A 27,055-nucleotide genomic window follows, 5' to 3' on the forward strand; every position below is an offset into this window, starting at 1 on the left:
TTCTGCCTTCTGTCTTAACTCTGGGTTCCTGCATGCAGAAATGTTATTATCTTTGAACCCAAATGTGGGTTCATTGGTTCCCCCAAGTAGTTAAGGTTAAAGGGACACTGAAATTTCCTGTAATATACAATGAACTCTGGATAAAAGGGATTCCAAATATCACACCTCATGGATTACAATGGTCAGTGAAACATGTGAACAGGCCCAGATATAGGCTGGCAAAACACTCATAGTCATGTGCAAAAAATCACTCAATAATCCTAGCACTAAATTGTAAGTCATTAGAGAACTACAAATTAAATTTAAATCTACTCTTCTTGCTTTTTTAAAAAATCTTGAAGAGAATCCTTTCACAGTGTTGATTATACTAATCATGCCTATTGCCCAAACAAGCACCTGTAGACGATTCTTAATGACGCTTTGAATTTGCTGAGCAGAAGATGGAGGAACAGACCCTGAGCCACAAAGCTAGCAGGAATAATGACTACTTTGTGCTGTTCTATTTTTGAAAGGGAATACTACTAGCCCTCAGAGCTTCTGCATCTGCTTATGTGCCACATAAAACAAAAGAGACTATGCAAGAGAGGAATTTCCCAACCTCTACACAATACTATTGTTGTCTTGTGTATTTGGGGCTGTCTTTAAAACACCCTGGAAACCTTAGTTGGTCTATAACTGGGATGCAAGATTATTAACAGGCACTGGGTGGTTTGACCATATTACAACAATGCTCCTGTCAGTTGTACTGGCTCCCAGCCCATTTCAGGGACAAATTAAAATGGCTGTTTTTAACCTTTAAAGCTCTAAATAGTTTGGGACAAGGTTACCTGAAAGACTACCTTCTGTCATTTGTTCCTATTTAAACCCCAGTCCCCAGTGCCTCTACTAAATTAACTGAGGCAGGCCACCACCAGTGTCTTTTCAGTGGTGGCACCTCAGTTATAGAACAGCCTTCCCAACGAGGTTTGCCTGTCACCCTCTTTGTGATCTTTTTGGTGTCAGGCCTTTGTTCACCCAGGCCTTTTAAATAAGCTGAAGTAAATTTCATCCTCTGCTGTTTTTTTTTTTGGTTTTGTTTTTGCTTTTTAAAAAAACCTCTCTTAATTTTGGGGAGGCAGCAAATTCTGTTCTATTTTACTGACACTTTTTAAAAAAATATTTTTTGAATGGTTTTGTGTTTTGATTTGTATTGCCACTGCTTTGACTTATTTATTGCAAGCTGCCCGGAGAACATGCTACGGTACGGGGTGGCATACAAATCTCATACATGCACATACGATATTGAGGAAAGAAATTTAAAAGAGAGCTGCTGCAGGCTAATTTAGCAAAACATAAATGGAAGCGATAGAAAAGGAACCAGGGAGCATCTAACAGTTTCTCTGTGCAATACCTATTTGCTTTCCATTTCCCTATTTGTCCCTGAAAAATCCTCTTCATGCAGACATTACTTGCTGGTTATATATATATATATATATATATATATATATATATATATATTACACTGCTGAGTTCTTGGTGCCATAACTCTGGTCCCAGGAAGCTCACGACAACCAGCTTTCAAATCACCAGAATTACCAATGATAGGCCATGTGGTCCAATAGTTTGCATGCTGGACTTGGGCTAAGGCCAAGCCGAACTACACATTACACCAGGAGATCTCCTGGGGCTTTTTGCTTTGGGCCAAGTGCATAATTAGCTGCTGCTCTACACCCAGAGTTCCTTCACATCTCTATCTAATGAGGACGAGCCATTTGCTTTCCATGAAGGAAGCTGTGCTAAAGGTTGCTTTCTCTGTGCACTTGTAATGGGTCTGCACAGTTGCCTGCTGAATGAAAATAAAGAGATCACATTGTCTTGGGGCATGTGCAGAGTGGCAGCTCTGGGAACGCTGGTTAACTTCTGATTTTGTATGCCTCAAGGAACTATTCCTGCATATTTCTTGTGATTTCCGTTTAGCAACACAGCTGTAGGTCCAGCTCACCCTGCAGATATGCCCTGATAAACATGTTCAAATTAAACACGATCTTTAAAGTTTCATTGTTGTGTCCAAGCATTTTGTACCTCTCTTGCAGTCATCACATACAAGTTCTCTTGGAGAGCATCTAGGGCGAGATCTTTCTGGATAGGCTTGTTTTTTTCAACAAGGACTCCAGCATATTCCTTTTCAGGATTCGACAGAAACACCTGGAATACAGATTAACTACATTATCTTAGCTATTTCAGTAAATAAAAAACGTATTTAAGTTGAAACACATTTAGACATTTTCATTTTAAAACAAAACCACTCCAAGAAATAATTGTTGAGCTGCAAGAAAGGAGCACTGCTCTTCTAAAACATCACTGCCTTTTCAAAATCTTGCTCTATTCTGGCGAAATTATCAGTTTCTATCTGGGCAAAGCTCTATGCCATTTTCCCCCCATGTGTTATGATTGAGATCATAGAATCATACAACCGTACATCTGGAAGGGCCCACAAGAGTCAAACAAGTTTCAAAATTACACTCAATATATTAATTCATAATTTCTGATCCTTATTCTGTATTAGGGATATCTATTAAGGGTTTATACTCAAGAGACCTTGCTGTTAGCCTGGTCATATTCTAACCCCTCTTACTTTTTCATTTGCTTAATGAAATTAACTTGCTTTGCCATTGGGTCTAAGCGTTCTGCTCATGAGCTCTGTTTCTTACAAGTGCTCCAATATGCTCCTTGACTTCCTTGCTCCTGGCAGGCTAGTAGAGTTTGCTGTTCTATCAAGCTCTGGTATGCACAAATCATTTGCCTGCAAGTCGTAACTGGAAACATCATTCAAAGTGGGTTCCCAGTTTTAGTCTGTAGGCCAAATGTAGTTTGCACAAACCACAGCTTTCTCATTTCAAACACAGCAGTGAACTGGTCATACAAGGAGACAAGGAAGAGCAGTAATATAGCTCATCGTCAATGGCTATAGTTATCTGTTGGGAATGGGACAAAAAAGATACATTAGTATGAGGAAGAACTCTAGCAGGCTTTGATTAAATGAAGACTTTGGTTGCCCTAACTCTATACTAAATAACAACTCCAACAAATGGGAGGCGTTCCACGTTTCTGCCAGGCTAATGGGTTTATGTTTATTTGAATTTTAATGCAAACACAGGTACAGCTTTGAGAAGGACATACAGTGGTACCTTGGTTTAAGAACTGTCCTGCTTACAAACGGTTCAGTTTACGAACTCTGCAAAACTGGAAGTAGTGTTCCGGTTTGCGGACTTTACCTCGGTCTACAAACAGAAACCGAACGGTGGAAGGGCACCGGTAGTGAAGGCCTCATTAGGGAAAGTGCACCTCGGTTTAAGAACAGATTCGGTTTAAGGAAGAACTTCAGGAACAGATTAAGTATGTAAACCGGGGTACCACTGTATTTGAACATGGTTTTATTGATTTTGGGTTGAAATATGCTCACATATTTTGATTTCATGGTGTTCAGGAATGGTTATTTTTTATGATTATTTTTAATTCTGGGGTTCAATATGTCACTTTTGCCACAATACATATAAACAAATTGTTTGAATATGCTTATCGAATTTACTTCATGAAATGCTTTATTGAAAGTTTGTTTCATTTAAAAGTCAAGCAACATACCGGGTAAACCTTATATCTATGGCAGATTCATTCTGGCCATAGCTTTCTTATATTGCAAAAATAGGCCACGCTTCTTTTTTAAACAACAACAAGAAGAAAGCATTTAAGACACTGAGGTTACCTTCAGGATTCTGCCATCTGATGTCCCAACAAATGCTACTGTATGCGTGTTCTCTACGGCAAAGGTCACTGCAGTTAAGTCTATACCCTTCTTCTTCAATAAAGGTTCTGTAGTAATTCCCTCTCTGCTTCCCAGAGGGTATGGTAAATGTTCAGAACCACATGGAAAGGCTTGGCTTGAATTCTAAGAAATGAAGCAAGAAACAGAAACAGAACAGTCAGACGGGTGATAAACTCTGAACTTTGAAACTAGGGATGAAATCCAACCCACCCCCCTCTTTTATGCCACACTATGTGTAGAGGGGGTTTGACTGGATGGAGACACCTCTCTGCTCAGCTTACATCACTGCTGGTGCAGATCTCCCCCATCCTTGCTAGCTGAAGGTCCCACAGGTGGGGGATGAGACCTCAGGTGGCTTATGATCCATCCCTGACCTAAGGTGGTTGCAGGAATATCTCAGGTATCCCCTGGACAAAGATTCTGTGGGCTGGATATATGGTACGGGTGGCACCCAAATTCAGCCCAAACTGATGCATGTTGTGATGTGGAAACTCCTCTCTGCGTATCTTAAGCAGGGCATCCATATGAAGTTGTTTGGATGTGGAGGGTCCTTAGTTAGTAGGAAAGCCCTTCCTTGAAGAGGCTATATCAGGGGATCATGGCCCACGCTTAGGTTGGGAGGAACTGCAGTTGGTCTTAGGGATAGGAAGGCACAGAAAATCGCCCCATTGAAAATCCTTTTTTATTTTCTCTATGGAAGATTCCCCTCCTCACCACCACCACACACAGTTTTTCAAACTGAAAAATGGGATATTTGGAGGATACTTTAAAAAGTCTCCTGTGTAATATTTCCCCCTTTTAGAATAAGGGAAATCATTTTATAGCTTTTAATTTTTTTAAAAGCAATACAAGATAGAAAATATTAAAATCTGGCCACACTCAAATCTAAGGTGAATTTCTGGATGTAAAGGACACTAATGTACATGATAGGAAGCATTTTATTTAATTTTTTTAAAGAGTCATCCATAATTTCGCTGAGTTTCAGATACAAGCTATAAAAGCTAGTAAAGTGGTACCTTGGTTTACGAACTTAATCCATTCCGGAAGTCCGTTCTTAAATCAAAACTGTTCTTAAACTGAGGCGCGCTTTCCCTAATGAGGCCTGCCGCCGCCGATGCCCTTTCACCGTTCCGATTCCGTTCTTAGACCGAGGTAAATTTCTCAAACCAAGACACTATTTCCTGTTTGTGGAGTTGGTAAACCATATCGTTCTTATGGACTGTTCTTAAACCGAGGTACCACTGTAATGATGTTGTGGAGAATGCGGCAAGATTTCTGAGTGACACTATGAAATTATGTCACCATAGGTCCTGAGAGTCTATGCCTGGACAGTTTTATCCTATAGTATCTCCTACTATGTTTCGTTAACTGTGCTGTGTTCTGATCCATGTATACGATGCACTTTTTAATGCCAGTAAAGGAGATTGATTGATCAAAAAGTTATAGATATAAGCTTGTCATAATTACACTGACACTTAATGTTGTTCTCCCCAGATTATTGTCTCCAAGAATGAGAAAAACTAATATCTTAGCTTTTTCAAAAGGATTAGAAGACAAACTGATAACAAATGCCACATTAAAGATAGAAAACCAACTCTGTGCCCCCAAACTGCATCAATGAAGGCCTATTCAGTGGGGTCCATAGTGCAAAATTCTGGTGCTGGTTTCTGCTATGAATGTTAGTGATGAGGGGGAAGGGGGCAATGGGCATCGTCCAGTTCAAATGAAGCAATTTAAAACTGGATTTATCTCAATGTAGGACATACAAGGGGACGCGGGTGGCACTGTGGGTAAAACCTCAGTGCCTAGGACTTGCCGATCGTATGGTCGGCGGCGGGGTGAGCTCCCGTCTTTCAGTCCCAGCTCCTGCCCACCTAGCAGTTCGAAAGCACCCCTAAGTGCAAGTAGATAAATAGGTACCGCTTTATAGCGGGAAGGTAAACGGAGTTTCTGTGTGCTGCGCTGGTGCTGGCTCGCCAGAACAGTTTCGTCATGCTGGCCACATGACCTGGAAGTGTCTTTGGACAGCGCTGGCCCCCAGCCTCTTAAGTGAGATGGGCGCACAACCCTAGAGTCGGACACGACTGGCCCGTACGGGCAGGGGTCCCTTTACCTTTACCTTTACTAGGACATACAAAGCAAATCTGTCTCACTGAGACAGTGGCACCTTTCGACTGGATTAAGCCCACTTAAAACACCTGAATGGTCAAATTTACACTTTGCTTCCAAAAGTGAACACTAGGAGCATAACTATTTTTGTCAGTTGAATATTAACCTGACTAAGTACAACTTAGTATAAAACAGTGATATAACATTGCCAGGGAAGAAGAAAAAAGATTTCACATGTTATGCAAAAAATATCTGGAGCCGAAAAGACCTGTGCTGAAACATTTTAGATTCCAGCTCCCAGGCCTTACACTTTTGCTTCACAGATTTAAAATGTGTTTCTAAAACACAGGGCTTTCAACCTTTCTGTCCCTCCCTTTTCAAATAAATAAATAAAGAAAAAAATATTTTAAAGCTTTCATATTACCGGGTGAGACTGAGAAGTGCATGGAGCAGTTTCTGTTCGGAAAGGTTTGTAAAACACATTCCGTTTATCCTTCATATAGCATTGCTCCCGTTTTTCCTCCATTTTTTGGTTGATCTGCTCCAAGGAAAACACACACATGGCAGATTCCACAGAGTTATTGTCTTTGTTGATCCTCCTGAAAAGTGCAATTAGCATTTTGTCCTCTGACGAGGCACCATCCTCTTGTTCAGATGATGCTGGATCCTGCCCAGGCACAGAGGCATAGACAGCATTACATTGGTTGTAAGGACCACTGGCATCTATACATTCCAAGTCCATTTCAAAGTAGGAATGGTACTGTTCATCTTCCTTGCAGAGCCGCCCAATTACTGTCCGGTTTTTAAGGGGCTGCTTTTCATACTGATTGAAAATAAAATACACATATTTGCTGTCTTCAAAGATGTACAGAAACTGCTGCGTGCTTGAGGAAGGGTACGTCGATTTGATCACAGCAGGCTCTGCATACAGTTCAAAAATGTCTTTCCCATCCCCGTCGAAAAGTTGCCGAGTGCTGATTATGATCCCATTGTCACTTGGTCCATTTCCCTTTCCCACAAACATCATTCGGCCTTTTTTCAAAGAGGTGATCAGCCCCACTGTGGCTACCTCCTCGTCGTTGCTTGCAACAAACGATTTCTCCCCGCTGCCGTTCTCATAGTAAACTATCTTTGAAATGTTCTCGAGCTCCCTTATGCAACAGATGCCCTTAAACAGGCTCCCGCAAACCACAATTTGCCCCTCTTGTGTGTCCAGCAAAAATATCTTATTGTAATTGTCAGTATCTTTTGCTTCGGTACACTGGTTTGCATCAATGGGAGGTGTGCACATTTTGTTATCAAGTTGTGGCCCAGTTGATACCTCACCCACGGACGGATAGGGTTTCAAGTCTCCCGTAAGCTGATGAAGGGCATTAACTGCTCCTAAATAGACTGTCCCCGTTTTGTGGTTCACCGTCAGGTGGTTCAGTTCTGTGTTGGTCAGAAATGAATCCCATTTCTTAGGCCTTAATGCACAGGTCAAACAAGAGAAGCTCAGAATGCTCAGGGTCCAAATCCAAACAGCCATTTCTGTGCGATACCTGAGAAAGAAACATATGAAATATATTACTTCTAGCTAAAAATAAGATTTGTTCCCGTATAATCTTGCTAAGGAATTAAGATATTTGGCAAAAAAATCACAATCAATGGAGAAGGTTCAGTCATCTTTGTTATTAATAAGAGGAGCTAAACAGAGCTGCCCTCTATTGCTGCTACTTTTTTGTGGTAGCAATAGAGGTTCTAGCAATAAATTTGAGATTGCAAAGTGGTATTGAGGGTATCATGGTTGAAGGAATGAAGCACAAATCGAATCATTTTGCAGATGATGTGCTTTGAATACTTCAGAACGCGAGCATTAAGAGTTTAAATCCCTTCTCAAAAATAACAGGCTTAAAAAGAAATTATAATAAATAAGTTATACTGCCCATCAGTGTCCCTCATCAGGAGCATGCTTGGTTATATAATAATTAAGGCTTCAACTTAACATATGGTGGGTTTAAATTCTTGCGTCTAATTGCTACTGCCAAAATTAATCAGCAGTGGCGAAGAAAGTGTGGCTGGTTATTGTGTGAAAATGGTACTGGTAGGAATTGGGGTGGGGTTGGCATAGCACTGACATTTTCAACAGCAGCTATGTTTCTTATAATCTGCAGTTCTGCAATTTATTTATTTTGCTTGTCCCCCTCCCCACAAAGTGTATAACCTCCTCCCCCACCTTCCGCTTCTACACCAAGAGTTGTTCGAAGTGGCTTACATATAGCAACAAAAATCAACAAACAAAAACCCAATGATTAAAGCACAAATTATTGAACTAAAACCGCAGCCCACATCCCTCGCCCCTGCAAACCACAATTCACAGTCAATTTTTCTGCACTCCCTGGTGGGCAGGAAACATTACAACAAAACAACACCACCACAAACTGGCTTATAAGTATAAAATCAAATTTACTAGAATAATAGCTAGAATAGAGATAGACTTGTAACCATTCAAACAACAAACATACTAAGGTGCCATGTTCAAGACAAATCCTGGAGATACTGTAAACGTGGAGTGGATAGATGTACAACTCTATCTTAACACGTTACATGTGCAGTAAACATTATACAGACTGGATAAATGAACCGTTCAACAAGTAGCGTAAGTCCAATCACAGAACGGCAACCTCGTGCCGCCACAACGGCAAGGGTAGCGCACTGGAGAATATGAAAAAGTTTTTCAAAGCATTTTCAAAGATTGAACTGGATGAGATGTTCTTCAATGGGTCTTGAGTTGGAAACACAAAGCCGTATACATGGATCAAATCAATCACGGGAAGGCAAATCAAAGCCACCACCTTGGTGAGAATAATGCAAGCGGGCAAAAGGAGACCTGTTCTCTGGATATATTACAGGTTTCGCTACACACTTTATCAGTCCGAAAAGCCAGCAATACAAAATGGTTTGCTGAGGATAAAGAAAATATTCACAGGCACAGCAGGAAACATTGACATTGCAATGGCCTGGTTCACACAACATACTAAACCAAACTTTGGCTTTGCACAAGGGTACATACGGGCTCTTGGGAGAGGAACTTGTAGCTGCCTTGCTCTTCCTTGCCACACGAAGCTAAGCCAAGGTTTGGCTTAGTGTACACTCTGAATTGGGGTTTGCGGTTAAACTCTCTCCTCATTAACCCTAAACAGTAACCAAGAACAAAGGTTACAGCTTGTGGTTAGTGAGGCCATCTCTTAACCTCGGTTTAGAGCTCAGTGCAGCACAGTGCAGTAGCAAAAAGGACTGGGAAGAAGCAAAGCACACGCCAAGCTCCCCTCCAGGAGCCCAGGAATCAACATTTGTGCTTAATGTGTTGCCCTAATAAGGCCAACATGTATGCCATGCTTTGACTTTAACTCACGAGACCAGCAAATGACCTACGTTTCTAAAAAACAGTTGTGTTGCTCAAATAACAGCTAGTGTTGCTTATGAGAATACGTGGCCCTCTCGTTTACTACCACCTTAGCAGTGTGTATACAGAATTCACCATCAGATCACATAGCATGTCCATGGCTACAGCCTGCAGCAAAAAAAGCATGCATCCACTGCTGCGTAGGGCCGCAATGGCGCAAAAATGTGGTTACAAAGCACGGATCCACATGGATCCTCAGGATTTTTGCATTGGGCTACCTCAACTCACATGACTGTGGCCACAGCATGAACCACAAAAATCATACATCCACTGTTTCGTTCAGAATATTTTTTTTCTTGTTTTCCTCCTCTAAAAACTTGGTGCGTCTTATGGTCAGGTGCGTCTTATGGAGTGAAATATATGGTAGTTTTAAGGCAAGCCAGCTTTCTCAGCTCAACTTCCAGCTGTAATCTATGGATAATCATACTGGCCTATCTTAAAAGTATGTTTCAAAAACTAACAAGAGATGGTACACAGAACGATCTGATCATTCATGAAAAAGTACTACCCAGTAATGCTATTTTCTCAGTGCTGATTCAATTCAAGTCCAGACATGGGAGAGTGTTGGAGCTCACACCTGGTCGGCACATCTAACACAGTGATCTGTGGCAGCCAAACTAACTCAAGCTATGTGGCCTTCCTCAAACTTGCCATACTTGGTTGCACCGAACCAATGCAAGAACCCATTGGGTAACCACTTAAGTAGTTTGCTAGACAACCTCCTTCTCTCTGCAGTCGCATGCAGGCAGCCAAAGCAGGATGTTCACTGAGCTACTGGTTGGCTGCCCTACGTGGATTATGTACGACAACACTAGTGTCTCTGTTCCTTTATTAATGCAAGCATTTCTCAATCATGTTCTCTGCTTCCGAAAGGCACTGAAGTCTGTAATGCAAGACTTGTGGATGCCAAAAATCTTGGTTAAAATTAGCTTCATACACAAACATACACTCATGCATTAGCAAACCCTGTCTTCTTGCAGCCCGCCAGGGTGGATAAAAATGAATTATTATTATTTTTTAAAAAATCGATTTTAAAATAAAATTAAATTGGATTTTTTTTATTTAAATCTGATTTTTTAAATTTAAATTGGATTTTTAAAATAAAATGTTTTGGAGGGAAAATCTTTCTAAAGATAAGTTTTCTATTTAAGTTACATTATATTCCAAAGGCTATTCATCAGGAAATAAGGATTTGTTTTAAGTTTTTCATGTGTGCTAAAACTCACTCTAAGTTTTTTGTTTTTTTAAATTGTCTAACCACATCAGTTAACAAACATGGATACATATGCTATAATATTAATGATTTAGTTAAACAAAATGTTATTAAGGAAATGATTTTAAGGATATTAAGGATAATCCTTATTTTCCTTAAAGCAGAAAAGTTGTCCAAATATAAAGAATTAACTTATTAAACCTCACAATAATTTCATAATTATCTGTCTATGTATTTCTAATAGTATAATCAAATCAGTAATTTTTGATATAACTGTAAAAACTACTCTGAAAATTTATTATTCCAAAAATGAAACCTTCATCTGGTTGTAAATACAGCAAGAATGAGTCTTTCTGTAAAATAAATAAATAAATAAATAAATAAATAAATAAAGTCTTACTGACTAGTGATTTAAATCAAGTCTTACTGACTAGTGATTTAAATCAAGATTTCATTTATATCAAATCCACCCTGCAGACAGTGTACTCCAAATCCCAGTTTTCTTCTTCCTTTGATGACTGCTTCTGCTGCTCTGATGCCTTTTTGCATCAACAACTGCTTGAGACCCAGCTGGTTTTTTACTAAGCTCTAATATACAATCAATAAAGCCCGATTAATGAACTCGCAAGCAACATCATACAGTGGGAGTACATGCACCTTCAGGAGCAACCAACACTCCACCAGCTATTCCAGAACACTAATTCAATATGCATGCAAGTCTGGCAGGTGGTACGATAGCAGCTGTGCCTGTGCCCATATTTAAAGCAGAATAAACAAACCAGGGAGAGTTGGAGGTGTGGGGAAGTCCAGGCTGGGTGGAAATTAGAACAAGTTAGAGAAACCTGCAATTGGATTTCATGAACTTGACTGGATGCGGGGATTCCTGAGCACACATTCTGTGATATGACAGAAATGATCACCTGCGTTTTTAGGCAAAATCTGAAATCAGGCGAGCTGGCAGAAATCTAGCGTCCTTTTCACAGATATTCCCCCTCCCCCAAATGCATATTCAGTTCTAATGTAATGATTTGCATGTGTAACTGCTTGGCTTCGGTAAAATGTTATGCTGGGACCAGCTCCGTGATGACTGAATTTCAAGAAAATTTATACAGTGGTACCTCGGGTTAAGTACTTAATTCGTTCTGGAGGTCCGTTCTTAACCTGAAACTGTTCTTAACCTGAAGAACCACTTTAGCTAATGGGGCCTCCTGCTGCCATCGTGCCGCTGGAGCACGATTTCTGTTCTCATCCTGAAGCAAAGTTATTAACCCGAGGTACTATTTCTGGGTTAGCGAAGTCTGTAACCTGAAGTGTATGTAACCTGAGGTACCACTGTATTAGCTTTGAGAATTTCTCCGGGTGTTTCAAGTGTTTCCACCCACCCACCTTTACCTTTCATAATACTATTGATGTTTTCTCTCCTCCATCACTTTAAATGATTTTGCTCCATCCTGAGGAGGAGTTTATCTGGCAACCTAGAATATACAGGGAAGGGCTCTTCCTCTCTCTATGTTAGTAACCTCAGTGGCTTCCAAACCACAGATGTCCCCCCCCCCCCTGCAAATAATGACAGGCCTGCAAAGCTATTATTCAGAGGAAGGGAAATCGGGGGAAAGAATATGTGATCCAGCAGTCTCAATTCCAATCATTAATCACCCAAGCATTCACAGCTGATATGCTGAGGAGAGGATTTGGAAAGCTCAAAGGAAGCTCAAGCCAGAACCAAGCGCTCTAGACCAGCAAAGACAAATGTCAGGCCTCAGAGACAGCAATTTAAGACAAGGAAACCTAACCTAGAAAGAGCAGGGACTAACACAAGGGTGGGTGTAAACAGCACGGGGCACCAAAGGAAAAAAACGTCTTGTGGGGGGAAGAGAATCTGGTCGTCTGCGCCAAAACAGAAGCCTTAAGTTGGCAGAAAAGTGAACTGCTTGCTGGAGCTGTCTGACTCATCAGTTCCACTGGCTAATGAGACCAAAAAAAGTCAATATCCAATCTGCAAGAAAGTTTCAGGCAGGAGAGGAAAGAGTCATATGCCAGTGCCCATATTGACATTTCTAACCACCCACTAATTCTGCTCCTTCCTGGCAGCGATCACTGTATTTTTATGACTAGATACATAAACGGGGGTAAATGATAGTGCACATAACTTCCCTTGGGGTCTTAAACCCGGCAGCTGGAGGATAAAAAACTATGAAGGCTTTAAGTTAAGGACAGCACCTAGTAAAGCGTGCAGAGATGACACACAACTGCAGCACACTTTATAATACTTTAACTTCAACAAAGGTCTGCCCAGGATACAGGAGACTTCTGAGCAACTTTGACAGCGGTCTCATCTCATCAAGTATTTGTTTACCGTAAACATTTGTCAGTCGCATTTCCTAAGGTACAGGGAACATAAAAGCAAAAATACCACAAAATAAAAAAGAAAGAAAGAAAGCCAGCATTGGAAAGCAAGTGAGACTTAGACGCTATACCAGAAGTTAAGCAACAGAAGTGCAGTGAGCATCCCCTTCAAAAAGGCCACAGAAACAGGGTATTATGCACTGCAACAATAAGATTGCTCCGGAACAAACAGAGAGTTTGTCTTTCTAACTGCAGTAGCGGGTCATAAAGGTCTTCTCTGGCAATGTGGAGGTTGGGTGGTTGCATGGTTTTCAGAGGCATGCTGCGCAATGAAACAGGTCATACGATGGAGGCGCAATTATGACTACAGGTGAGAGCTCACAATTATGCCTGACCATGCGGAAGAAATCCTATTGCCAAAGTGAGGTCATGCACCACCAAGCTGCACTGGGTGCCTAATCGCTACCAGGCCCCATTTAAGAAGCCGATTTTAGTGTGCAAAGCCATATAAAGCTTGGGACCCAAGTATCTGAAAATGCATCTTTTCCATTTCCTACGTCTTAAGGAGAAGCTCTGCTCATAACTCAATCAACAGTTGACATTCACTATGTGGCAATGTAGAGCAGAGCCTTCTCTGCTGTGGCACCCTGGATAAGGAGCTCCCTCCTACTGGATATGCTATTGCCCCCATTGTTAACAGTTTGATATCAAGCTAAGATGTGTCTTTTCCTTCAGGTCTACAAAGACGACCAATTTAAATATGGTTTTTCTGCTGCTGGATTAATGTTTTGCTACATCTATTGGTTTAATCTGGCTATGTTCTATTTGCCATGTAGCGTTTTAATGAAATGCTGTGTGCCCTGAGAGACTCTGGCTTGAAAGATGGATGGTGATAATAGCAAAAAGCATGCACTGCGGCCCTCCATATGCTGCCAGACCATATTCCCACCATCCCAGACCACTGGACATACTGACTGGGGCTGAAGGGTGCAACATTATCTGGAAGGCCACGGATTCCCCACCTTTGTTCTAAACTGTTGTTTAAAAAAAATTTGTGCAGAAAAAGTATAAGTAAGTGTAGGATTATTAAGCCTTTGGTGACTTCCTTCCTCACCGTTTGCACTCTTAGCTGCAACACCACACAGACTCACAGTATCTACAATTTCATCAGTTTCTTAAGTAGAGCCTAATCCATGGAAACCTGTGGAAAATTCCAAGTCTAGAAAGTACATATATGTGGCAGGCGAAGGAGGGCCTAGACCAGGGGTCAGCAACCTTTTTCAGCCATGGGCCGGTCCACCGTCCCTCAGACCATATGGTGGAAATTATTATTTTTGGGGGGGGGGAATGAACGAATTCCAATGCCTCACAAATAACCCAGAGATACATTTTAAATAAAAGCACACATTCTACTCATGTAAAAATGCCAGGCAGGCCCCACAAATAACCCAAAGATGCATTTTAAATAAAAGGACACAATCTACTCAAGTAAAAACACAATGATTCCCAGACCGTCCGCGGGCTGGATTGAGAAGGCGATTGGCCCACATCTGGCCCCCAGGCCTTAGTTTGCCTACCCCTCGCCTAGACCCTCCTTGTGGTCCAGAATATGATTAACAAGTGATATGGATGTATGCACAATGCCCGCCAATTTCTATTATTCTTCCCACTTCACAAACGGCATCATGCAAGAGATTCAGTGATGTCCAGGGCTAGCCAGTGAGCTCTGCAGCTGCGTAAGAATGTGAATCTGCATTTCCCACAGCCAAGCTCAGCTACTGCATCTCAGGGTTTATCTACTTTTACCTTTGGCTCCTCTCTTTCCAGGTACAGTTCCATACTTAAAGGCTCAGTGTCCAAGAATTTCTTTGTTGCCCCAGAGCCCTGTCCCTCTGCAAAATTCCACTCTTTGGTGCTTAACTGGAGCAAACATCAGTTTGGGTTTTCTGTGGATTGACGTTTGCTCCGATTAAGCTTTAAAGAGTGGGTTTTCCCAGGGAAAGCTCTGGAGCAAAATAATAATAATAAAAAGGACACAGAGCTTTAAAGCCCTTGTGTCTGAAAAGAGCAGAGGAAAAGTGTGAATAAACCCTCACTTATTCTTAAACCATTCCTTCGTCTGGGATTATGTGAGAAAGGGCTGTGCAAATGACAACACATCCTTCCGTTTTCAAGAGATGACCCAGTTAAGAAGCCTTCAGCAGTGCCTAAATCTTGGTGTGCAAATACCCTCCTTTTGAGATAGGCATGCATACCATAACTGTCACAATGCAGTTTTCATGCATCTTTAGAAGTCATGAGATGGCACCCCATATGTTTAAGATGAAATGTAGGAAATAGACCTGTGAGATTTGTCCAAGGGCACAGAGGCAACCATCCCTGGAATCTGACACTGAAACTAATCTTTGTTATGCTTTGGCCCTGGTGCCCTAAACCAATCTTTCCCATCCACCCATATTTAAATCCCCAGTTCCACAGCAGTGGAAGTTCAGGGTCACTCTCAGAAATCTCACAGAACTGTGAACTATAAAGAGCCTTTGACACAGCACCTGATTAGCTATGCAGTCCTTTTCAGCACCAAACTCAAGCTGTGCACAATTCTTTCCTCCTCCCTCCAAAACTATCAAGGCCCATCACTTGCCCAGGACATCTGCTGGGATTAATTGATTTGCAAAGCGCTCTTTCCTGAAAAACCTGTTCCTTTCCTGCCCCCTTTCACACCCTGCAAGGGTAGACTGTTACTCATTTAAAATTCCGTTTAAGTTCATTCCTTTTTGCAGGAGGAAACCCTTCAGAGTTATTTCCAAGGGTCCCCAGTAAAGGAATGGCAACATCAAGTTACAGAATAAAAATATGCATTAATATGTTATGTACACCCTAAAAAGACCAAGGTTTCAAAGTACAGCAGCATTTTGGTGGTGCTTCCTCCTCAACAAAAGTCAGAAATGCCCTGCTTTTAAGAATAGCCTAGTAATTTTTGCATGCAAACCATTGCAGATGGCATAGTAGTTTTATCCCAAACCCTTAACCTTCACCTTTAGGAATGAAGAATGCAAGTGAAACAAAAGAAACAGTGAAAGAATTTAAAATAGTTATTAAGATGAGGCAACTGTTTTCAATACAGTGCAGCAATATTATTCCCCCCCCCCGACCAGGCCAGTTTTAAGACTCTATAACATAATTACATGTTTCTACTAAGTCCTATAGCTAAACAGAATTCACAGACGTGAACATGAAGGAAACGGGGAAAGCAGAAAATGTCTCCAGAGAGCCAATATCAGCTGGATATCTGAGTTTCAAAAAGTGCCATAACAAGCATTTTTCCAGCTGCTGGGATCAAAATAATTTATAGCATTTTCTTCTTCAGGTGGGTTGCACTGATTCAAAAGGAAAGCAGTGTGCTTTTAAGGAATGTGCCAGCAAGTTAAGGGCAAGGCAGGATGAGGGCATTCCCCAGGATTTTCTTTTTTACTCTTTAGTTGGAAGAAGCCACTATTCTAGGTCTACCGCTCCGTAGTCCAGGCAGTGACATTCCACTCACATCTGAAACGCTCAGTTCTTTCCCTGGCTCCCTTCAGTGTTCAATTAACCTTGCTGCCGCAAACAACTTCATATCCCAGTCCCACCCCACTCCACTCACCTAAAAAGCAAAACAAAAACAAATAATGATGAAGAAACATTGGACTACACTCCAGCATTAGTATATCATTGCAGGGGGTTGGACTAGATTAGTGTTTCCCAAACTTGGGTCTCCAGTTGTTTTCGGACTACAACTTCCATCATCCCTAGCTAGCAAGACCAGTGGCCAGGGATGGTGGGAACTGTGGTCTGAAAACAGCTGACCCAAGTTTGGCAAACAATTGGCTAGATGACCCTGGGAGCCAGTGTGGTGTAGTGGTTAAGAGCGGTGGACTTGTAATCTGGTGAACCGGGTTTGCATCTCCGCTCCTCCACATGCAGCTGCTGGGCGACCTTGGGCTAGTCACACTTCTCTGAAGTCTCTCAGCCTCACTCACCTCACAGAGTGTTTGTTGTGGGGGAGGAAGGGAAAAGGAGATTGCTAGCCACTTTGAGACTTCTTAGGGTAGTGATAAAGCGGGATATCAAATCCAAACTCTTCTTTTTCTTCACAATTCTATGATTCCTCTAACTTCCCCTTTCCACCCTACCAAAAAGATCAGTAGATCTGGGCTACTTTAAAGGGCTGGTGCAACACCCATGTTGTTACAGTCCTGCTTCCTGCAATATGGGTATAATAATGATGGATTTGTGCCAGCAATGGATGGGTAATTTAAAAAAAACGTTTACAATCTGTTTTTTTTAAAAAATGAAATAGGACCTGTCAGTCATAATAAAAATGAACTCCCACTTCGTTTTGGGATACCTTTTATCTAATCAGAACCAAAGCAAGATGGCATTTGCAACCTTTCCAGGTAAGTTGAGTTTGAAGTTTGTTCTGAAAAGCAATAAAGAGGGAGGCCGACCGCACTAGGGGGAGCATTCCACAGATGGGCAACTGCCACTGAAAAGGCCCTCTTAAAGGTCAGTGCCAACTGGGCAACCCTGGGGGCCAGCAACAACAAGGCCTTGCCTGCCAATTGTAGACACATGGAGCCTTGGCGACGGAAGCTATCATGCAACTGATTCTGCCATTCCCCATTACAAGTAATTCTGGTCACAGCTGTTATCCCAGTATACCATTTAGGTTGTTCCTAATGTAAGGTTAATGCAATGTTACCAACATCCTGGGCAAACGTGATATTGTCTCAGACCTGTGGCTGAGCCTCTTTACTCTAGAAATCCCAAGGGACGGATTACTTGCACTTAAAAGTAATCGTGTGAATTCTAGAGCATTCTACATTTTGGTATGGCTCATTTCACAGTCTGTTCTCATAGTCTGTCCTGTTACCAGAGCCCTGACAGGAATCAGCATTAGCTTTCCCCCCCTTTTCTTCTTTTTTAGGTAATAAATTATTCAGATCCATTATGCACTATTTATTATAGAAATCAATCTGGATAAAAATCTGAAGAAAATGGCCAGGCTACTTCCTTTATTGTATCAAGTATCAACATGAGTAATCAAATCTAGTCAGCCTGAATTTATTTCAAAGGGGAGATGTGGGTATCAGAAAAGGAATACTAGATAATCTGAAGACAATTATCTCTGTGTATAATTCTGACAGTCAGCAGAGGAAAAACATATGCATACACAAAAGTAGGACCCCCTCCCCAAAGTATTATTTTAAAAAATAGGCGCCCTTATCCAGAGAAGAAATTCTGACATCAGTTTCTAGACTAGGAGCTGCAGGAGGAAAGAAAATATGCATCCAAATTATTGTCCACATGTGAATTTTGTTTATCTGTATTGTAATTTGATGCACATACTCATCCCATCTCAATATCACATGTAAATATACATAAACAGAACTAGATGAGGGAAAAGAGCGTTTCTAAGTTTGGAACTTCACGTCAACTTATGGAAATAATGTGTCACATCCATTAATACTACTTTATTACCAACCTCATCTTCCCAGGAGACTTGACATTCCATTTTGATAGCGGAAAAGAGCTCTGCGTTTTATGATGTTCCAGAAGAGCCATTATTACACTGCTTCATAAGGCTAAGTGCATTGCCAAAAATATGCTTTGCAAGTCACTGCATTACCGAAAATATGGTTTCTGAACTAATATTTTGTTTAGAATAGTTGTTCCACAAGTGTATAAACTGAACTATCAGTGGCAGTAAGTGTAAATTAGTAATGCTTTGTTAATATACCTGAGCTCTTACATGGTTAATTAAGTTTGATTAATGTGGCTGTGAGTCAGATCCTAGGGACTACCAATACTCTATTCCAGCCATTGGAAAAGGGCAGAAACTCTATGCTTTTCAACAGAAGCAGAATATTCATGTTAGTTCTCTACATGCACAGGATCTGTTTTCTTCACTAAAATCAACAGAGCGGTCTATCTGTACAGGATGCCCATATCAGAGCACACAAAAGGATTTGGCAATGGTGTCCCATCTAAGAAACACTATTTCTTAATATTTCCATATAATAGATTTGCAATGTACAGCCACCATGATAGATGCCTTACGCATACATGTTTTGAATCAATGGAAAACTGGTTTTAGTTATATCTTCTCTATCTGCTACTCACCGGCTAGTAAGTTGGTACTGGAAGTCACCTCTCAACACTTAGTAGCCAACTGCAGGCTCCTAGAAGATAGGAACTCTGCCCACATCAAAGGGTAACATCTTAAAGACCACCTAGAATGGTGTTGTGGGTTAAGTTTTCTACTTCCTCCAAGACACACACACACACACACATATAGACCCCTTTTAAAAGTCTACAGAGGGGAAAACAGGAAAATGATGACATGAGCTTCAAGTTATTTTAATGCTATGTAGAAAAACAGCCGCGTTTTTAAAACCCTGAAATAAATCTCCCACAGCTTGAGCAACTGCTGCAAAATTCTTGTAGTAGGATGTAAATTGGGGGGAAGAGAGTTAAAGACACACTGTGGACGGCATATTTACTACACTTATGCTCTGGACTTGATTTGGTGTTACCGCCGTAAGTAACACATACTCTTAACATACCAGCTATGAGCCATAGGCGTTTTGGTGCAAACAGTTTAGTTTTGCCTCTTCTTCAAAAAGACACTAGAACTAAGCAGCTATGAATCTCATTTAGGAGACCTCTGAATAATAGTTGAGTGCATGCCCTGACATGTTTTTGGTGCACAGAGCAGAGACTGTCATGCAGACACAGGTCAGTGGACTACTTCATATGGGGATAGTCTGCTTCTGAGAAAGATTCAGCCTACATAACAAATGAAATTGATAAAAGGTGCTCCCAGCTACCACTAACATCCAGTTAACCCTGATGACATATGGAAGCTGTTCTACCCGGACACTGAGGTCCAGCACCGAGGGCCTTCTGGCGGTTCCCTCGCTGCGAGAAGCCAAGTTACAGGAAACCAGGCAGAGGGCCTTCTCGGTAGTGGCGCCCGCCCTGTGGAACACCCTCGCACCAGATGTCAAAGAGAACAACAACTACCAGACTTTTAGAAGACATCTGAAGGCAGTCCTGTTTAGGGAAGCTTTTAATGTTTGATGCATTACTGTATTTTAATATTTTGTTGAAAGCCACCCAGAGTGGCTGGGGAAACCCAGCCAGGTGGGCGGGGTATAAATAATGAATTATTATTATTATTATTATTATTATTATTATTATTATTATTATTATTAACAAAACATATTATGAGAAATTAAAGTCCAGCAGATCAATCAGGAAATACAATCTATTCAGTTCTTATATTGGCAATATCCACGGAGTGGCTGGGGAGGCCCAGGCAGATGGGTGGGGTATAAATAAATTATTATTATTATTATTATTATTATTATTATTATTATTATTATTATCTACCATCCATCTATCCCGGAAATGACCACCCCTGCCAGATAACTGGCATTGCCCCTTCATTCTCATCTGGATTCATTTCAGCTTGTTCAAACTCAGCCTCCAAGCACAAACTAAACACAACGCAGCTGCTCCTGGATGCTTATTTAGCGAACTATATAGTGTCATCAGCATATTCATTACACCAGCCCCCTCAAGTTCTAGTCTCCCAGCAGATTCACATTTATGTTAAACCAGTGTTTCCCAAGCTCAGGTCTCCAGCTGTTTTGGGACTACAATTCCCATCATCCCCAGCCACTGGTCTTGCTAGCTAGAGATTGTGGCGTTTGCCCTCCTAGGTGTATGACATCATACTGGGTTCATAAGGAAAGGGTTAACTAATTGTAAAATGACTAACCAATGGGAACCCAAGGGGAGGAGTTAGAGTTAGAGTTAGGGTGGTTGAGAAGTCTGTCTGGAGTTAGAAGAGCCAGAGAAGATAAGTCTGTGGGTTGGGCTACTCTGGTGTGAGAGAGTGAGAGAATCTGTTAAGAGGAGTCAGTCAAACAGTTGAGATAATCAGTCAGAAGGTATTAGGAAGGTATAGGCCAGTAAAGAAACTAAAGTTAAGAAACTGACAGGAATATTATCTGAGAAACCATAAACTTGTTAATGCTTATAAAATAAACTTGTTTATTTGGTTCAATTTTAACAACTCTCTGGACTAAGTGTTTTACCCGAGAGTAACGGGTTGATGGCAGCGGGGAAGTGAGCACAGTGGTGGCACAGGGATCAATAGACCGTTAAACGTCTGGGGACCCTGTGTGATCGCCACAGGGATGATGGGAATTGTAGTCCAAAAATAGCTGGACACCTGAGCATGGGAAACACAGTCAGTTAAATAACTACTACGACTACTACTAGTTACCCACCCATCACTGTGAGGTATAAAAAAAGTAATACTTTAGGACACCCTCTGTTTCTATATTATCAGTGCTATTGTTGAAACTGGCTGACAGCCGCTCACCATGATTTCTGTGCATTTCTCTTCCAGTTCTATGTGGAGATACCAGGGATTAAACATGGGATTTTCTGTATGCAGAGCAGATGCTCTACCACTGAGCTACGGTAAAACTGTGCCAACTTCGAGGAAGCCGAGCTAGCATCACAGCTGACGACCTCTAGGACAAGAAAAAGTATCTAACTAATCAAGAGCCAGACCCCAAACCCATAATTTCCTGAGCTGGTTTAGTCGAAAATGTGACTCATCGTATCCAAAGAAGCTGCTCAAGAGGTTCAGAACTATAAAGAGGGGAGAATTTCTTTTGTCAACTTGTGTACACAGTGCCACTGAAGCCATCTTGGCTTGGCTTAGGAGCAGTGTGTTGTCCAGATGTGTGTTCTACTATACATTCAATTACCTTCCCTAGCAAGGGAAGCTCTGAGATGCATGCAGGGCTGGTGAAATTATCCCAGTCTAAATGTGGCTTGAGGAAGTCTGCTTATTTAAAACCTAGTGTTCCCTGCCACTCTAGATTTTGTTCAGCTACAATCCATCAACTCCAGTTAGATAGGTCAGGATGCGGGTGGCGCTGTGGTCTAAATCACTGAGCCTCTTGGGCTTGCCGATCGGAAGGTCAGCAGTTTGAATCCCCATGACGGGGTGAGCTCCCGTTGCTCTGTCCCAGCTCCTGCCAACCTAGCAGTTCGAAAGCATGCCAGTGCAATAGGTACCGCTGCAGCGGAAAGGTAAACGGCATTTCTGTGTACTCTGGTTTCCATCACGGTGTCCCGTTGCGCCAGAAGTGGTTTAGTCATGCTGGCCACATGACCTGGAAAGCAGTCTGTAGACAAACACCGGTACTCTTGGCCTGAAAGCGAGATGAGCGCCACAACCCCATAGTCACCCTTGACTAGACGCAACCTTTACCTTTTTTTACCTAGATAGGTAAATGGTCAGAGTAGGTGAAAGTTGTAGTATAGCAACTTTAGTATAGTATAGGTTCTTCTCCTTTCTTTAGAGAATCTTGTTTTCCCCTCTTTGAAAATAACCCACCTCTTGAGTTAACATAACGAATTTTAGGCAACAACAACAACAAAGGAATCACCAGCTCCCTCCTTATCCATATTTATGTATTCTGAAATGGGACAATAATAAGGATTAGAATGCTTCTAAAATACCAAAGACAACGTATTAGACAGCTGAAGAAATACAGGGAAGTACTTCTATTTATATTTACTGCTATGCAACAAAAATTCCTAGCCGTTTGCTGAATTTGCACCATCAGCAGCTAAGCAGCGAACAGCAATGTTTAGTGGTTTAATCTGTCACAACTCCAGAGCTAAAAACTAAGCTCTAATGAATTTCCTGCAGCTGAAACAGTGAATTTATTTAAATACTCTCTTTACTATGAATTGCAAAACTATAAAACAAACAGACAAACATTTGTGCTTTCAACAGAAGCAGTCAGTCAAAATAAGAAAGGAGGACATTTTAGATTTGTGCTAAAAGTTTGTCAGATCAATTAAATTATGTGAAACGGCCACACCTGATTCTAAGGTGACAGATCCTCATGATTAATATTGCTACGGTATTTGCTAAGCAAAAACAACTGCTTTCTCTAATGGAAAAAGAAAATTCTGCAAAAACATTAGGGAATCACATTTCATGCCTTCTTTTCCTTCCTTCTGAGAAACAGGGATTTCTGTCAAACAGTAGCCCCAGATCAACTTCAGTACCTGAAAATATGAAGTCATAGATCCACATTTGTTGATAACACAAGTCTTATCATAGCAGTCAAAGCCAGGGATTGTGGTTGCTCCCGGCTCATGCTAAGGGAGGAGAGAAGCAGGCGCCATTGGCTTGTTCACAGTAAACCATTAACTATACTTTAGCCTTCTGAAGTATTAAGTCCAACTGAAATGTGCTACTGGGCAGGGGCGCAGCAGGTCTCTACGTCAGCTGTATTGTTTAATGTTCTAACCGTCACTTTTCCAGCAGTGTTAGCATACCAGCACATCTGCCCAAGCCAAAGTTATTTCCTTGGGTTAAGGAGGAAATCTGGCGTGCTTTGGCTACAACTAAAGTTACATCATCTCATGTACATTTCACAGATGAAATTAGGCAAAGCTACCTGAGCAACCTCTCCACAATGCATCACTGAAAGCTGTTCCATGTCTGTTGTACAATGCATTAATGTTTTCTTCAACAGTCCACTGGCTTCTGAAGTAGGCTGTATTAATAAAACTGACTGTGGCTCTTTTCCTCCTCTATAAAGCAGCTTGTGCTTAAAAAAATAATTGCAACTCAAAGCACGTCCAGCAATAATTTACTATGTGGCTAGGTAGTTATGGTGACATAGGAAGCAAGAGGCGCAAGAGCATTTTATGTTCAGGTGAATTCACTGTCAAGCAAAGTTTTCCTGGAACAGATGTTAAGCTAACTGGGAAAAAGTTCAATAGTTCCACTCTGGGTCCTTGCTTTATTGCTACCATTTCAGTAGTGAATGATTTAAAAGGAAATCAAAAGCAGTGGATTGTGGGATAGATAACTGAGTACAGTCATACCTTGGGTTGAAGTAGCTTCAGGTTGAGCGTTTTCGGGTTGCGCTCTGCGGCAGCCCGGAAGTAATGGAACATGTTACTTCCAGGTTTCGCCACTCGCGTATGCGCAGACGCTCAAAATGACGCCATGCGCATGCGCAGAAGCGGCGAATCACGACCCGCGCAGATGCGGGTTGCGTTTGCTTCAGGATGCGAACGGGGCTCCAGAACAGATCCCGTTAGCATCCAGAGATACCACTGTGTTGCCGTATCAGATTGTGGTGGAAATGAATCTATTGGTGTGACAGTATCACCCCCCAAAAAAAAACACACACAAAAAAACCACCCCCAACCTTCTATTTTGTCCATTGTGAAACATGGTGGTAGCATTTGCTCTTGCTTTCTGATGGACTTCCTGGTTTTGTTTTTAAATGCACACGTGAACAGGTACCTACCTGCATGCATGATGGGAATGGAAAAAAAGAGGCTGTGTATAGCAAGGGCGGGGAGTGATTCCCAGGCAGGACCAAACATTTACATACATATGTTCTGTCTTGCTCCACTCCCTGGTATAGGGGGCAAGCAGCAGAGTAGCAATGAATATGAAGAATTAAAAACAAAACAAAACAAATAGGAATGTGCAGAAGCTAATGTGGCAATTGCACACACAGAAAACGGAATCTGCATGATCCATCTGCAGTATTGTCTGGAAGCACAATTATAGAAGAGAAATTTAAAGCCATCTAAATTCTCCACTACCAGTAAAGCAGGTTGGGTGCCAATAGCTCCATATTTCACCAATGACTTTCTTGTTTACAATACAAAGGTCAACTTTTAAAGACTACATTTGGACTTCCCCTGGACTAAACAAATAAGGAACAGCTTTCCATAATATGCATATGGCTCTGTCTATAAGCATGACTACACAAATAGGAAACTGTTGCAAACTGTACAACACTCCCGAGCGAGCAAGAGATGCCTTTCTTCTTCTAAATTAGGAATCACAAGAAACCAAGCACGTCTTCTGGTTTTCACCTTTGTATTGCATTAATGAAAGCCACTGTTTAAGAGATCACAGGTACAGTAATTCTTTAAACCTAGCAGTCCATTTGCAAAACATAAGAGAACGTTTGAAACTAGAACAGAATTTAGAACAGAGATGCACCCAGTGGAGTAGCAGTTTATAAAGTGACAAATGCCCTGATCCTAACCACATTTACGCAGTAGTAATTTTTACTGATTTCAGTTTAATATCCTGAAGCTGAGGCTCCAATACTTTGGCCACCTCATGAGAAGAGAAGGCTCCCTGGAAAAGACCCTGATGTTGGGAAAGATGGAGGGCACAAGGAGAAGGGGATGACAGAGGACGAGATGGTTGGACATTGTTCTCAAAGCTACCAGCATGAGTTTGACCAAACTGCGGGAGGCAGTGGAAGACAGAAGTGCCTGGCGTGCTCTGGTCCATGGGGTCACGAAGAGTCGGACATGACTAAACGACTAAACAACAGTAACACACTTGTTACAAGTTGGTGTGCTTAACATTGCAGCCCTCTTTAGGATGAGAGCACACATTTAAAACCATGGGGGGGGGGCAAGTGACTCCCTTTGCCACAGCTGTGTAAAATTGCAGTTCAACTTTCCATGTTAAGTGGCAATTTGGCACCATACAAACCTGTAATTTCTCCCGTTAATCTTTAATGAAAGGAAATGTACATTTATTAACTCACAAGTCAAGGTAAATTTAACAAATTTTACCATCCATTCTAGCATCTCTGTCAGCAGATGGATCTCAAGTCAGAAATCTCAAACTCTGCTCTCACAGTTTACATCTCCTATGATTCCATTTCCTTCTCTGGGGACAGCATTTTCACTTCAGATCTGCACCGTGGTAAAAGGTAAAAGGTAAAGGACCCCTGGAGGGTTAAGTCGAGTCAAAGGCGACTCTGGGGTTGCAGCGCTCATCTCGCTTTCAGGCCAAGGGAGCCGGCGTTTGTCCACAGACAGCTTTCTGGATCATGTGGCCAGCATGACTAAACCGCTTCTGGTGCAACAGAACACCGTGATGGGAACCAGAGTACAGTGAATGCTCGGGTTGCGAACGTGATCAGTGCGGGATGCACATTCGCAACCTGCAGCTGCACCTCTGCGCATGCGCGGGTTGCAATCCGATGCTTCTGCGCATGCACAAAGGGCGATTTTGTGCTTCTGCACATGCGCAACTGCCAAAACCCAGAGGTAACTCATTCCGGTACTTCCAAGTTTCGGCGGTCCATAACCCAAAAAAACGCAACCTGAAGTATGACTGTACAGGGGTATGACTGTAACCTGAGGTATGACTGTACAGGGAAATGACATTTAGCTTCCTGCCGCAGCAGTACCTATTTATCTACTTGCACTGGTGTGCTTTTGAACTGCTAGGTTGGCAGGAGCTGGGGCAGAGCAACAGGAGCTCATCCCATCACGGGGATTCGAACCACCAACCTTCTGATTGGCAAGCCCAAGAGGTTCAGTGGTTTAGACCACAGCACCACCCGTGTCCCTCATCTGCCTCAGAAATTTAAAAATCTGCCTCAGAAATTTTTAAAAAATCACTGTAAAGTTGCTCCAGCAAAGGCAGAATGTAAGCTTGGAAGGAAAGCTCAGCTCTTCATTTATTATGCCAGAAGTCACAAAACTGGAATATTTATTGCATTTTTTAATAAACACATCGCTTTTGCTTTTGGACTGCATGTATCAGTTGGATTTCTACAGACAGGGCAAAGGGGAATCACAGGAACTATTTGTGTGGGTTGCAGTAGGCCTTACACTTCCTGGTTTAAAATCTCACTTCAGCCAGCCATGAACTCACTGGGTGGCCTCAGTCATTGCTTTTCCTGACCCAGCCTGCAGATACACAGTAGCTACAATATGGGGAAAGTACTGGCCTTTTCCCCCAAGACAGTTGCAAGGGTTACTTATGTATAACATTATGTAACAATATTAAAGTCAAAGAGGATATAGTGTTATGATGTACTGGATGTCATCGACTTAATTGAACACTGCTCATATATGCGTGGTGGAGAAAATATACTCTCAGGCTTAGAAGCTAGCAAACGTTTACTGCCAAGAAACACATTGTTGTTGAATTGGGTTGGGGTTTCTTTTGCCCCCGCTTCCCTCTTCTATAAATAACTCGCATATTTTGTCTGGCTTG

At 41.7% G+C, this 27,055-nt stretch overlaps 1 protein-coding gene across 4 annotated transcripts in view; it reads right to left on the reverse strand.

Annotated features, from left to right (window-relative positions):
* The window catches only part of PLXNB2 (plexin B2), a 349,645-nt gene that overhangs the window by 104,667 nt on the left and 217,923 nt on the right, over positions 1-27,055 (reverse strand). For all 4 annotated transcript variants that reach the window (XM_053406823.1, XM_053406826.1, XM_053406825.1 and 1 more), the window contains 3 exons: positions 6,336-7,452; positions 3,743-3,925; positions 2,062-2,184 (listed from right to left, as the gene is read on the reverse strand). In XM_053406823.1, coding sequence (XP_053262798.1) covers positions 2,062-2,184; positions 3,743-3,925; positions 6,336-7,439 — 1,410 coding nt within the window. In that variant the 5' untranslated portion in view covers positions 7,440-7,452. The remainder of the gene's footprint in view (positions 1-2,061; positions 2,185-3,742; positions 3,926-6,335; positions 7,453-27,055) is intronic.

Source organism: Podarcis raffonei, chromosome 10, assembly GCF_027172205.1.
Source record: "Podarcis raffonei isolate rPodRaf1 chromosome 10, rPodRaf1.pri, whole genome shotgun sequence".
NCBI classification, from domain to species: Eukaryota; Metazoa; Chordata; class Lepidosauria; order Squamata; family Lacertidae; genus Podarcis; species Podarcis raffonei.